Below are 13,594 nucleotides of genomic sequence, written 5' to 3'. Positions count from 1 at the left end.
TGATGCATCTGAACCAATCGGGTTGTAAGAAATTGACATCAGCCAATGAGATTTCGCTTTTAGGGTTAAATACCCATTTTACTTTCACGATTGGTTGCTGATTAAAAGGAAATGACCATATTTGGATGCGACAGCATTGTACAGAAGAGAGAGAGCTTTCCAGACGTGTGTGTGATTAAAGGAAGAACACAGAGATCGCGGAGCAGCGCGTTGATTTAGAACGCCAACTTTTGTTGAATTTCGGAGAAATCTTCAGATGCAAATTGACAAAGTGTAGTAAAATAAAGACCTAAATGTGTATTTTGGACTTTTTTTCACCACAAGTCTGAAAGAAGACATGTTATTGAAGACAAATAGCCCAAAATCTCAAAATTGACCAGTGAAAAAAAAACTATGTTTTTGCCTGCCGTGTTTCGCCTTAAGATGTGAAAAATCTCACTTTCGGTATGGTTTTGAGAACCGACACTAGGGGTCGCTCTTGAGAGCCCCATTTACATCTGATGTATTCAGAAAAGGCCAATACAATTGGCTTCAAAAGTAAGGCTTCAATACGGACCTGACCTGATCTAATCGCCCCAGGATTGGGGACAAGCCTTTCTGCCGCTGGAGGGACGGAAGAAGAGCATTTGTTTCCTATGGCCGGCAGACGCCCCCAGGCAGACGGCTACCACAATGTCAGCAAAAGAGCAATTTCTTCTTTCCCTGGGTCACACACACACACTTTACGCATGGCCCTTGTTGTCACATCAGCCAGGCATCGAACACTGGCACCAGAGCCTGTATGGACACAGACGCTTAGCCTCCTCACGTTCTGTTGCAGCAGGTCCGCTCTCAGGATCAGGTCGGCATGACGAGCCATGACGAGGCCAAACTTCCTCGACCGCCACGACCTCCTCCACAGTGGACCCCCGGAACAATGTAAGCGCTTCAACACATTTTGCACCATGAACATCAATGGACACAAGGTCTCCCGGTGTGGTAAGCCTTGTTCCACAACGCCACAGAAACCCCACCTGAGGTCCACCTCACAGAAATAGACCTGAAGGACCCTTACTTTCATGTCTCGATCCTTCCTCGGCATAGGCTTATGATCCACCGGTAGCCGCTCGCATCTCAGCCTGACAGACATCTCTGGCTGGATGAAGGACCACCACCTTCAACTAAACCTTGCGAAGACAGAGCTACTTGTAATCCTGGCTAACCCAGCACTTCATCACAACTTCACCATTCAGCTCGTCATCCATAACTCCATCAAGATCAGCCAGGAACCTTGGAGTTGTAATTGATGACCAATTGAATTTCACTGACCACATCGCTAGCACTGCCCGGTCCTGCAGATTTGCCTTGTACAACATCAGACGGATCAGGCCCTTCCTATCAGAGCTACACAACTCCGTGTTCAGGCGCTTGTTCTATCCAGACTGGACTATTGTAATGCTCTCCTGGCCGGTCTCCCAGCTTGCACTGTCAAACCTCTGCAACTGATCCAGAAGCAGCAGCTAGAGTGGTCTTCAACGAGCCGAAGAGAGCACACGTCACTCCTCTCCTCACCAAATTGCACTGGTTGCCGGTTGCCGCTCGCATCAAATTCAAGTCAGTGACGTTTTCCTACAGAACACCCACTGGCACTGCTCCCCTGTACCTGAACTCATTACTTCAGACTTATGTGCCATCCAGAAACTTGCGCTCTGCAAGTGAGCGGCGTCTGGTGGTGCCATCCCAAAGAGGCTCTGGATCTCTCTCTCGGAGCTTCACCATGACTGGTCCTGCTGGTGATGATCTAACTCAGCCAGAGCCGCTGAGTCCGGAGACATCTTTAAGAAACTGCTGAAGACGTATCTTTTTCGGCAGCACTTGATCCAGTACTACTAACACTTTCTTCTCTATTCTATCTAAAAAAAGTAAATTAAAAAAATTACGTTGGATTGTACTGAGAAGGGTCATAGCACTTACATACTGTTGTCCTACTGCTAGTTTAATTGCTTCTATTGTTCTCATTTGTAAGTCGCTTTGGATAAAAGCGTCTCCTAAATGAATAAATGTAAATGTAAAGGCTGTTTCACGAGTTCACTTACAAATAATCAGATAGAGTAAGGTATTTGGCGTGCTGTCCGAGGCAAGGGATCCGAGCTCGGTATTTTGCCCTGAACCCAGAGTACTCCCCACGTATTTCTGGTTGGGAAAGTAACCAGGCGAGTGCGAGGAGACGGGGTGGTGGAGGGATGCTGAAAACAGTCGAGGAACATAGGTGAGTTGACTGTGTGTATATATATAGGCCTCCACTCATTCGTCTTTCAGAAGATGGTGCTAATAACGGCGCCTGGGTCGATGCATTTGCTTCAGCATTGGCTTCATGGCTGAGTTCTGAGATGGGCATGGTGCCGTGCCAAAGTCTCTAGGGGCGTGCATTTCTGTTGTGCTCAGTGCACGCTTTGCACATTTCCCTGGATCACACACAGAGCTTTAGAAGATCAGATCAGCTCTTTGTCTGTTTTGGAGGACAGCAGAAGGGGAAGGCTCTCTCCAAGCAACGGATAGCCCACTGGATTGTGGATGCCATTTTCTTGGCCTACCAAGCTGAGGGTTTGCCGTGTGGTTGATAGTCTCTCCCCCTAGAAGTGGGGCACTCCACAGAGACTATTCCCTAAGTATTACATCCCATTGGTAAGTCCATAGGATGTATTTTCCTTTGCACTCTTAGAGCCCGTAACGCAGCTCAGTAGTTGTGGCTTTAGTATTGGGACACTAGTGGTGGTTTTCGACACAACGTTGAAACTGACCCACAGAAAGTCTCGGTAACCCTTGTTCCCTGATGAAGGGAACGGAGATGTTGTGTCCCTCCTGCCACAACTCTGAACTGCCGCTGACTTGGTCGAGATGTTGTCTTGGCTGCTCAGCACAAACCTGCATTACTGATGCTCGCTGTCTATACCCTCTTCTATACCCATATGTCCAGGGAGTAGACAGACATGAACATTTTACTTGCCAATTCACTTTCAATTCTTTCAATTCGATTTCAGGATATATGCTTTCATAACCTAGGAAATCTACATTTACTGTCCATAGCCTTAAAAAATCGATTTTCGCCATATTTTTTGGATTAAAATTTCCCATAAATCAGGCCAGGAATGATTTATTAACAAATCCCTCTGAACATATCTTCAGAATACTGCTAAGTGTGTAACTGGAAAGTTTGGTGTACATCGGTGCTACATAGGCTGAGATGTTTCTACTGGAGGATGACAAAAAACCCATTTTGAGAAAAAGGCATTTAAAGATTTGTAATGTAAAAAATCATACTTTTTTAGTAGAAACAACTATTTACTGACACAATATCTCATCACATCATTAGCAACAACAATACGAACCACCTAAATCACATCAAAACTTATAAACACATCATTTATGGCAGGGATGTTCAACTTCAGTCCTGGAGGGCCACTGTCCTGCAGAGTTTAGCTCCAACCCTAATTAAACACACCTGATTACTAGAAAAGAGCTTTTGTCAGGGTTGAAGCTAAACTCTGTAGGACAGTGGCCCTCCAGGACCGAAGTTGAACATCCCTGATTTATGAAAAAACACACATATGAATGTCAGAGCGGGTCACGTGATGCATCTGAACCAATCGGGTTGTAAGAAATTGACATCAGCCAATGAGATTTCGCTTTTAGGGTTAAATACCCATTTTACTTTCACGATTGGTTGCTGATTAAAAGGAAATGACCATATTTGGATGCGACAGCATTGTACAGAAGAGAGAGAGCTTTCCAGACGTGTGTGTGATTAAAGGAAGAACACAGAGATCGCGGAGCAGCGCGTTGATTTAGAACGCCAACTTTTGTTGAATTTCGGAGAAATCTTCAGATGCAAATTGACAAAGTGTAGTAAAATAAAGACCTAAATGTGTATTTTGGACTTTTTTTCACCACAAGTCTGAAAGAAGACATGTTATTGAAGACAAATAGCCCAAAATCTCAAAATTGACCAGTGAAAAAAAAACTATGTTTTTGCCTGCCGTGTTTCGCCTTAAGATGTGAAAAATCTCACTTTCGGTATGGTTTTGAGAACCGACACTAGGGGTCGCTCTTGAGAGCCCCATTTACATCTGATGTATTCAGAAAAGGCCAATACAATTGGCTTCAAAAGTAAGGCTTCAATACGGACCTGACCTGATCTAATCGCCCCAGGATTGGGGACAAGCCTTTCTGCCGCTGGAGGGACGGAAGAAGAGCATTTGTTTCCTATGGCCGGCAGACGCCCCCAGGCAGACGGCTACCACAATGTCAGCAAAAGAGCAATTTCTTCTTTCCCTGGGTCACACACACACACTTTACGCATGGCCCTTGTTGTCACATCAGCCAGGCATCGAACACTGGCACCAGAGCCTGTATGGACACAGACGCTTAGCCTCCTCACGTTCTGTTGCAGCAGGTCCGCTCTCAGGATCAGGTCGGCATGACGAGCCATGACGAGGCCAAACTTCCTCGACCGCCACGACCTCCTCCACAGTGGACCCCCGGAACAATGTAAGCGCTTCAACACATTTTGCACCATGAACATCAATGGACACAAGGTCTCCCGGTGTGGTAAGCCTTGTTCCACAACGCCACAGAAACCCCACCTGAGGTCCACCTCACAGAAATAGACCTGAAGGACCCTTACTTTCATGTCTCGATCCTTCCTCGGCATAGGCTTATGATCCACCGGTAGCCGCTCGCATCTCAGCCTGACAGACATCTCTGGCTGGATGAAGGACCACCACCTTCAACTAAACCTTGCGAAGACAGAGCTACTTGTAATCCTGGCTAACCCAGCACTTCATCACAACTTCACCATTCAGCTCGTCATCCATAACTCCATCAAGATCAGCCAGGAACCTTGGAGTTGTAATTGATGACCAATTGAATTTCACTGACCACATCGCTAGCACTGCCCGGTCCTGCAGATTTGCCTTGTACAACATCAGACGGATCAGGCCCTTCCTATCAGAGCTACACAACTCCGTGTTCAGGCGCTTGTTCTATCCAGACTGGACTATTGTAATGCTCTCCTGGCCGGTCTCCCAGCTTGCACTGTCAAACCTCTGCAACTGATCCAGAAGCAGCAGCTAGAGTGGTCTTCAACGAGCCGAAGAGAGCACACGTCACTCCTCTCCTCACCAAATTGCACTGGTTGCCGGTTGCCGCTCGCATCAAATTCAAGTCAGTGACGTTTTCCTACAGAACACCCACTGGCACTGCTCCCCTGTACCTGAACTCATTACTTCAGACTTATGTGCCATCCAGAAACTTGCGCTCTGCAAGTGAGCGGCGTCTGGTGGTGCCATCCCAAAGAGGCTCTGGATCTCTCTCTCGGAGCTTCACCATGACTGGTCCTGCTGGTGATGATCTAACTCAGCCAGAGCCGCTGAGTCCGGAGACATCTTTAAGAAACTGCTGAAGACGTATCTTTTTCGGCAGCACTTGATCCAGTACTACTAACACTTTCTTCTCTATTCTATCTAAAAAAAGTAAATTAAAAAAATTACGTTGGATTGTACTGAGAAGGGTCATAGCACTTACATACTGTTGTCCTACTGCTAGTTTAATTGCTTCTATTGTTCTCATTTGTAAGTCGCTTTGGATAAAAGCGTCTCCTAAATGAATAAATGTAAATGTAAAGGCTGTTTCACGAGTTCACTTACAAATAATCAGATAGAGTAAGGTATTTGGCGTGCTGTCCGAGGCAAGGGATCCGAGCTCGGTATTTTGCCCTGAACCCAGAGTACTCCCCACGTATTTCTGGTTGGGAAAGTAACCAGGCGAGTGCGAGGAGACGGGGTGGTGGAGGGATGCTGAAAACAGTCGAGGAACATAGGTGAGTTGACTGTGTGTATATATATAGGCCTCCACTCATTCGTCTTTCAGAAGATGGTGCTAATAACGGCGCCTGGGTCGATGCATTTGCTTCAGCATTGGCTTCATGGCTGAGTTCTGAGATGGGCATGGTGCCGTGCCAAAGTCTCTAGGGGCGTGCATTTCTGTTGTGCTCAGTGCACGCTTTGCACATTTCCCTGGATCACACACAGAGCTTTAGAAGATCAGATCAGCTCTTTGTCTGTTTTGGAGGACAGCAGAAGGGGAAGGCTCTCTCCAAGCAACGGATAGCCCACTGGATTGTGGATGCCATTTTCTTGGCCTACCAAGCTGAGGGTTTGCCGTGTGGTTGATAGTCTCTCCCCCTAGAAGTGGGGCACTCCACAGAGACTATTCCCTAAGTATTACATCCCATTGGTAAGTCCATAGGATGTATTTTCCTTTGCACTCTTAGAGCCCGTAACGCAGCTCAGTAGTTGTGGCTTTAGTATTGGGACACTAGTGGTGGTTTTCGACACAACGTTGAAACTGACCCACAGAAAGTCTCGGTAACCCTTGTTCCCTGATGAAGGGAACGGAGATGTTGTGTCCCTCCTGCCACAACTCTGAACTGCCGCTGACTTGGTCGAGATGTTGTCTTGGCTGCTCAGCACAAACCTGCATTACTGATGCTCGCTGTCTATACCCTCTTCTATACCCATATGTCCAGGGAGTAGACAGACATGAACATTTTACTTGCCAATTCACTTTCAATTCTTTCAATTCGATTTCAGGATATATGCTTTCATAACCTAGGAAATCTACATTTACTGTCCATAGCCTTAAAAAATCGATTTTCGCCATATTTTTTGGATTAAAATTTCCCATAAATCAGGCCAGGAATGATTTATTAACAAATCCCTCTGAACATATCTTCAGAATACTGCTAAGTGTGTAACTGGAAAGTTTGGTGTACATCGGTGCTACATAGGCTGAGATGTTTCTACTGGAGGATGACAAAAAACCCATTTTGAGAAAAAGGCATTTAAAGATTTGTAATGTAAAAAATCATACTTTTTTAGTAGAAACAACTATTTACTGACACAATATCTCATCACATCATTAGCAACAACAATACGAACCACCTAAATCACATCAAAACTTATAAACACATCATTTATGGCAGGGATGTTCAACTTCAGTCCTGGAGGGCCACTGTCCTGCAGAGTTTAGCTCCAACCCTAATTAAACACACCTGATTACTAGAAAAGAGCTTTTGTCAGGGTTGAAGCTAAACTCTGTAGGACAGTGGCCCTCCAGGACCGAAGTTGAACATCCCTGATTTATGAAAAAACACACATATGAATGTCAGAGCGGGTCACGTGATGCATCTGAACCAATCGGGTTGTAAGAAATTGACATCAGCCAATGAGATTTCGCTTTTAGGGTTAAATACCCATTTTACTTTCACGATTGGTTGCTGATTAAAAGGAAATGACCATATTTGGATGCGACAGCATTGTACAGAAGAGAGAGAGCTTTCCAGACGTGTGTGTGATTAAAGGAAGAACACAGAGATCGCGGAGCAGCGCGTTGATTTAGAACGCCAACTTTTGTTGAATTTCGGAGAAATCTTCAGATGCAAATTGACAAAGTGTAGTAAAATAAAGACCTAAATGTGTATTTTGGACTTTTTTTCACCACAAGTCTGAAAGAAGACATGTTATTGAAGACAAATAGCCCAAAATCTCAAAATTGACCAGTGAAAAAAAAACTATGTTTTTGCCTGCCGTGTTTCGCCTTAAGATGTGAAAAATCTCACTTTCGGTATGGTTTTGAGAACCGACACTAGGGGTCGCTCTTGAGAGCCCCATTTACATCTGATGTATTCAGAAAAGGCCAATACAATTGGCTTCAAAAGTAAGGCTTCAATACGGACCTGACCTGATCTAATCGCCCCAGGATTGGGGACAAGCCTTTCTGCCGCTGGAGGGACGGAAGAAGAGCATTTGTTTCCTATGGCCGGCAGACGCCCCCAGGCAGACGGCTACCACAATGTCAGCAAAAGAGCAATTTCTTCTTTCCCTGGGTCACACACACACACTTTACGCATGGCCCTTGTTGTCACATCAGCCAGGCATCGAACACTGGCACCAGAGCCTGTATGGACACAGACGCTTAGCCTCCTCACGTTCTGTTGCAGCAGGTCCGCTCTCAGGATCAGGTCGGCATGACGAGCCATGACGAGGCCAAACTTCCTCGACCGCCACGACCTCCTCCACAGTGGACCCCCGGAACAATGTAAGCGCTTCAACACATTTTGCACCATGAACATCAATGGACACAAGGTCTCCCGGTGTGGTAAGCCTTGTTCCACAACGCCACAGAAACCCCACCTGAGGTCCACCTCACAGAAATAGACCTGAAGGACCCTTACTTTCATGTCTCGATCCTTCCTCGGCATAGGCTTATGATCCACCGGTAGCCGCTCGCATCTCAGCCTGACAGACATCTCTGGCTGGATGAAGGACCACCACCTTCAACTAAACCTTGCGAAGACAGAGCTACTTGTAATCCTGGCTAACCCAGCACTTCATCACAACTTCACCATTCAGCTCGTCATCCATAACTCCATCAAGATCAGCCAGGAACCTTGGAGTTGTAATTGATGACCAATTGAATTTCACTGACCACATCGCTAGCACTGCCCGGTCCTGCAGATTTGCCTTGTACAACATCAGACGGATCAGGCCCTTCCTATCAGAGCTACACAACTCCGTGTTCAGGCGCTTGTTCTATCCAGACTGGACTATTGTAATGCTCTCCTGGCCGGTCTCCCAGCTTGCACTGTCAAACCTCTGCAACTGATCCAGAAGCAGCAGCTAGAGTGGTCTTCAACGAGCCGAAGAGAGCACACGTCACTCCTCTCCTCACCAAATTGCACTGGTTGCCGGTTGCCGCTCGCATCAAATTCAAGTCAGTGACGTTTTCCTACAGAACACCCACTGGCACTGCTCCCCTGTACCTGAACTCATTACTTCAGACTTATGTGCCATCCAGAAACTTGCGCTCTGCAAGTGAGCGGCGTCTGGTGGTGCCATCCCAAAGAGGCTCTGGATCTCTCTCTCGGAGCTTCACCATGACTGGTCCTGCTGGTGATGATCTAACTCAGCCAGAGCCGCTGAGTCCGGAGACATCTTTAAGAAACTGCTGAAGACGTATCTTTTTCGGCAGCACTTGATCCAGTACTACTAACACTTTCTTCTCTATTCTATCTAAAAAAAGTAAATTAAAAAAATTACGTTGGATTGTACTGAGAAGGGTCATAGCACTTACATACTGTTGTCCTACTGCTAGTTTAATTGCTTCTATTGTTCTCATTTGTAAGTCGCTTTGGATAAAAGCGTCTCCTAAATGAATAAATGTAAATGTAAAGGCTGTTTCACGAGTTCACTTACAAATAATCAGATAGAGTAAGGTATTTGGCGTGCTGTCCGAGGCAAGGGATCCGAGCTCGGTATTTTGCCCTGAACCCAGAGTACTCCCCACGTATTTCTGGTTGGGAAAGTAACCAGGCGAGTGCGAGGAGACGGGGTGGTGGAGGGATGCTGAAAACAGTCGAGGAACATAGGTGAGTTGACTGTGTGTATATATATAGGCCTCCACTCATTCGTCTTTCAGAAGATGGTGCTAATAACGGCGCCTGGGTCGATGCATTTGCTTCAGCATTGGCTTCATGGCTGAGTTCTGAGATGGGCATGGTGCCGTGCCAAAGTCTCTAGGGGCGTGCATTTCTGTTGTGCTCAGTGCACGCTTTGCACATTTCCCTGGATCACACACAGAGCTTTAGAAGATCAGATCAGCTCTTTGTCTGTTTTGGAGGACAGCAGAAGGGGAAGGCTCTCTCCAAGCAACGGATAGCCCACTGGATTGTGGATGCCATTTTCTTGGCCTACCAAGCTGAGGGTTTGCCGTGTGGTTGATAGTCTCTCCCCCTAGAAGTGGGGCACTCCACAGAGACTATTCCCTAAGTATTACATCCCATTGGTAAGTCCATAGGATGTATTTTCCTTTGCACTCTTAGAGCCCGTAACGCAGCTCAGTAGTTGTGGCTTTAGTATTGGGACACTAGTGGTGGTTTTCGACACAACGTTGAAACTGACCCACAGAAAGTCTCGGTAACCCTTGTTCCCTGATGAAGGGAACGGAGATGTTGTGTCCCTCCTGCCACAACTCTGAACTGCCGCTGACTTGGTCGAGATGTTGTCTTGGCTGCTCAGCACAAACCTGCATTACTGATGCTCGCTGTCTATACCCTCTTCTATACCCATATGTCCAGGGAGTAGACAGACATGAACATTTTACTTGCCAATTCACTTTCAATTCTAGACTTTTTTAGGACTCAGAAGAGCGAACCCTAGTGTCAGTTTTCGACACAACGTTTCTGTTCCCTCCATCAGGGAATGAAGGTTACTATAATAACTGAGACGATTCAATTCCCAAGGAACCCATGCTGACAAAAAATGCTAAATATATACCTTAAATGCACTGAAAGTCAGTTTGGATAAAAATACAAATTTATATAATTCTTCGAAAGTACCTTTTAGGCATAATTAAAAATATTGTTAATTGGGGAAGAATGACTTAGAAGGAAACATCATTTTATTCTAGTCCTTATTAGCAGGTTTTTAGCAAAAACATAAATTATCTTGATATAGTGTCAGCTTGTGGCCGATTCTCACAAAATTTGGTCAACACGCTAATATAAATGTACCAAATTGTATAAGGGTCAGTCATTCAGAATTATTTTCAGCATAACTATTACCTGCTGGGATTTTTTAATATTTTGATTAAACTCCAAAGAATCTTCCTGCACAACTTTTGTTGATTTGCCAAAAAAAACAGGGATTATATTGCAAAAGTATAGGTTTCCATGACACAGAAAATAATATGGGACATTTGTATAAAACTTCTCAGAAATGCTCTTATGAATAGTCTTAAACTTTGATTTGAGTGTCAAAAAGTCTCAGTAAAAAGTAAGACTCTTGTAGGAGTAGGATCCTCTTCACACAAAAAAAGTTTAAGACTCACTCTAAAGCAAGTAAGTGACGTGACAGCAACAGGATTTCTACTTGTGTTCAAGAGTTTAAAGCCGCAGCCACCACTTTTGTTGGCGATGGCCTAAGACTAATGGACATTTTCCTGTTTTCTTTTCCTGATGATGAAGTCAGGATGCGTGTGGATGTGGGAAGACTTGTATCTAGAGAGATGGATAATCATTTGATGGGCTGAGAACAAGCTCGCAATCCATCTCTGCTACACACAGAGATGCTAACAGGAGGATATTTACATCAGCAAAAATCTGGACAGTCCTTTTCGTTCACTTTTGATACTCCTCTGACTCTCGCTGGTTTTCTTTTGAAATGCTGGAATTTACAGCGGCCCAGTAGCATGTCTCTCCAGCCAACATCCCTCAACACAAACACACACACACGTCTTACTTTGGCATCTATCATGCTGAGTTTTTACACAAAACACCTCAAAAAAACCCACACAAAGTGAGAGAAAGTAAGACGGAGTGACTGTGGGATTGACTATCTTTGTTAGGTTCTCCTTTTAGGTTTTTATTAGTATTTCAACAGTTCAGTCACAAAAAAAGAGGTGCTTTAAGATGTGAAAAATGACATAAAACAATACAGCACAGCAGCAAAGCACAGATTTATCCATCCAACTTAAGTCAACTGTCAAAGTTGTCTTTAGAATAAAGTGTTACCACAGTAACCGCCGAGTCTTGCGAAAACAGGGAGGCGGGGGGGTGAGGTTTCGTTTCCTGCATATGCGGTACAACACAAAAAGTGATGCTCAAAAGCTTCATGTGAGGAATAATCTGGAACCAACATTACACATTCTAGACGGTTAAATTTCTCTCTCGTTTATTTAGCCTTTGACTCAGTTTTTAAACAGCCTAAACTCTTCTTGCTGGTTTGCCCTGTTCTCTTCGGGAGCCGTTGATCTGTATTCAGACAGCGCGGCTCCATTCATAGTCAGTACGCAAAGACATGATCCCGCTGAAGAGTTTCTCACCTGTGGTAGACTGCGATCTGGATGAGGCCAGTAGTCCTGACAAGAGTCCGAGCAGCACCATCCACATCCTGAACGCCGCTGAGGGATCTGTGTGTGTGAGAACAGAAATGCTGTGCGTTTGGAGTATTGTGAGGTGAGATTTCAGTGGCAGAACTAATAGAGAGAGAGGAAAGGGTGGTACACGTTTGAACACACCCTTCTACGCCTCCCTCAACCGCTCTCTCTCTCACTCTCAGTGTGTTTAGAAGAGGGAACCTGTGTATCTGTACCTCACTGACCGCCATGTTTCCGGATTCCTCCTTCACCTCTAAATCACCCCCATCATCTACTTCATCCACTACATGCCACGGCTTTCTCTCGTCACAGATCACGGACTGCATGTGGACCGCCACGTGAAATAAGCAGAGCACCAAAATCAAACTGTAGTGAAGGACAGTCAGATTGTAGTTGGAAAATCTAATTTTGGAAAGTTGAATGTCAAAGTTTCCGAGAACTACATGTGCCGGCTGCTTACAAAATGGTAGCATTAATCTCACAAAAAAACAACATATCCAGGTCACTTTAAAAAATATATTATGCCTGTGTAGTGATGATTAAGATTTGCTGCATTGACATTCAATTTCATAATGCATTGCCCCCAAATTCTCATTGCAGTAATACATGAACTCTTCAATGTATTACAGTGAATTTTCTTTTATTTATATAGCAGCACATCGAATCCCAGCAGTCATCACCCACGTAAATTACATTAAATAATAGGTGTTCAGGCTTCTCACAATCTCATATCTCATGAAAAATAGTTCTGTACATGTAGAGTTTTGAGTACCGGACATGCCTCATGGACATCACTGCTGTTGTGTTGTGGTGTTGTTGTTATGACACTGAGTAAACCTCATCATAACCTATTGCATCTTCACAACTTCTCTCCTCTCACTTCCTGTGCAGAGCTGTTGCTGTTAATACTGTTATGATTGCTACCGTTGCTGTGGTGACGAGAGCTATAAACACAAAAACAAATGTTCATAAATGTTTTTTTTTAAATCAGATTCAGTAAAGATAATTCTACTTACATTTATTCTATGAAGCACTTTCATTTAATTCTAACACTTTATGTCTCATTTGTTAAAATGTCCCCTATACGCTCATGCATTAGCTAACTAACCATGCATTTTCACAGAATTTATGAAGACTTGTTAAAGTGGATGTCACACGAGGTTTCAGGAAACACAATGAAGATGAAGATAAGAGTCAAAAGGCTTGAATATTCCACACAGACGATATTCAAAACTGGCAGGAAAACAAAACCTCAGACATAGACGGTGAGTCAAGAGTGACTGAGGGTACAACACTTATAAAGCAAACACGAACGATATGATGATCACGCACAGCTGAAGCACAGAACCCATAGTGACGTACCCAAGGATAAAAACCAGTGGCGGGAAACTTAGGCCCTGTTTACACGAGAACGCTCGCGGGTGAAAGCGTAAAAATATTTTATGTGATGTGCACTTCGTTTACACAACAACAGCGTTTTTGTGGCTTAAAAAAGCAAAAAAGTGAAACCCACACTCCAGGAAATCTTAAAAACGCTCCACCATCGCGTTCCCGTCTAAAAGGTAAAAACGGTAAAAATGCAAAAGTCTGCTAGACAGTGAAGGTGTCGCATACGCGTTTA

At 44.7% G+C, this 13,594-nt stretch overlaps 1 protein-coding gene across 1 annotated transcript in view; it reads right to left on the bottom strand.

The window, feature by feature from the left end:
- Window positions 1-12,153, bottom strand: part of cd44b (CD44 molecule (IN blood group) b) — a 29,370-nt gene extending 17,217 nt beyond the window's left edge. Inside the window, exon 1 of the mRNA XM_079603417.1 lies at window positions 11,920-12,153. Coding sequence (XP_079459543.1) covers window positions 11,920-11,986 — 67 coding nt within the window. The 5' untranslated portion in view covers window positions 11,987-12,153. The remainder of the gene's footprint in view (window positions 1-11,919) is intronic.
- Between the last annotated feature and the right edge of the window lie 1,441 nt (window positions 12,154-13,594).

This window comes from Phoxinus phoxinus, assembly GCF_949152265.1.
Source record: "Phoxinus phoxinus genome assembly, chromosome: 25".
NCBI classification, from domain to species: Eukaryota; Metazoa; Chordata; class Actinopteri; order Cypriniformes; family Leuciscidae; genus Phoxinus; species Phoxinus phoxinus.
This window is presented reverse-complemented; position numbering and strand designations above follow the sequence as displayed.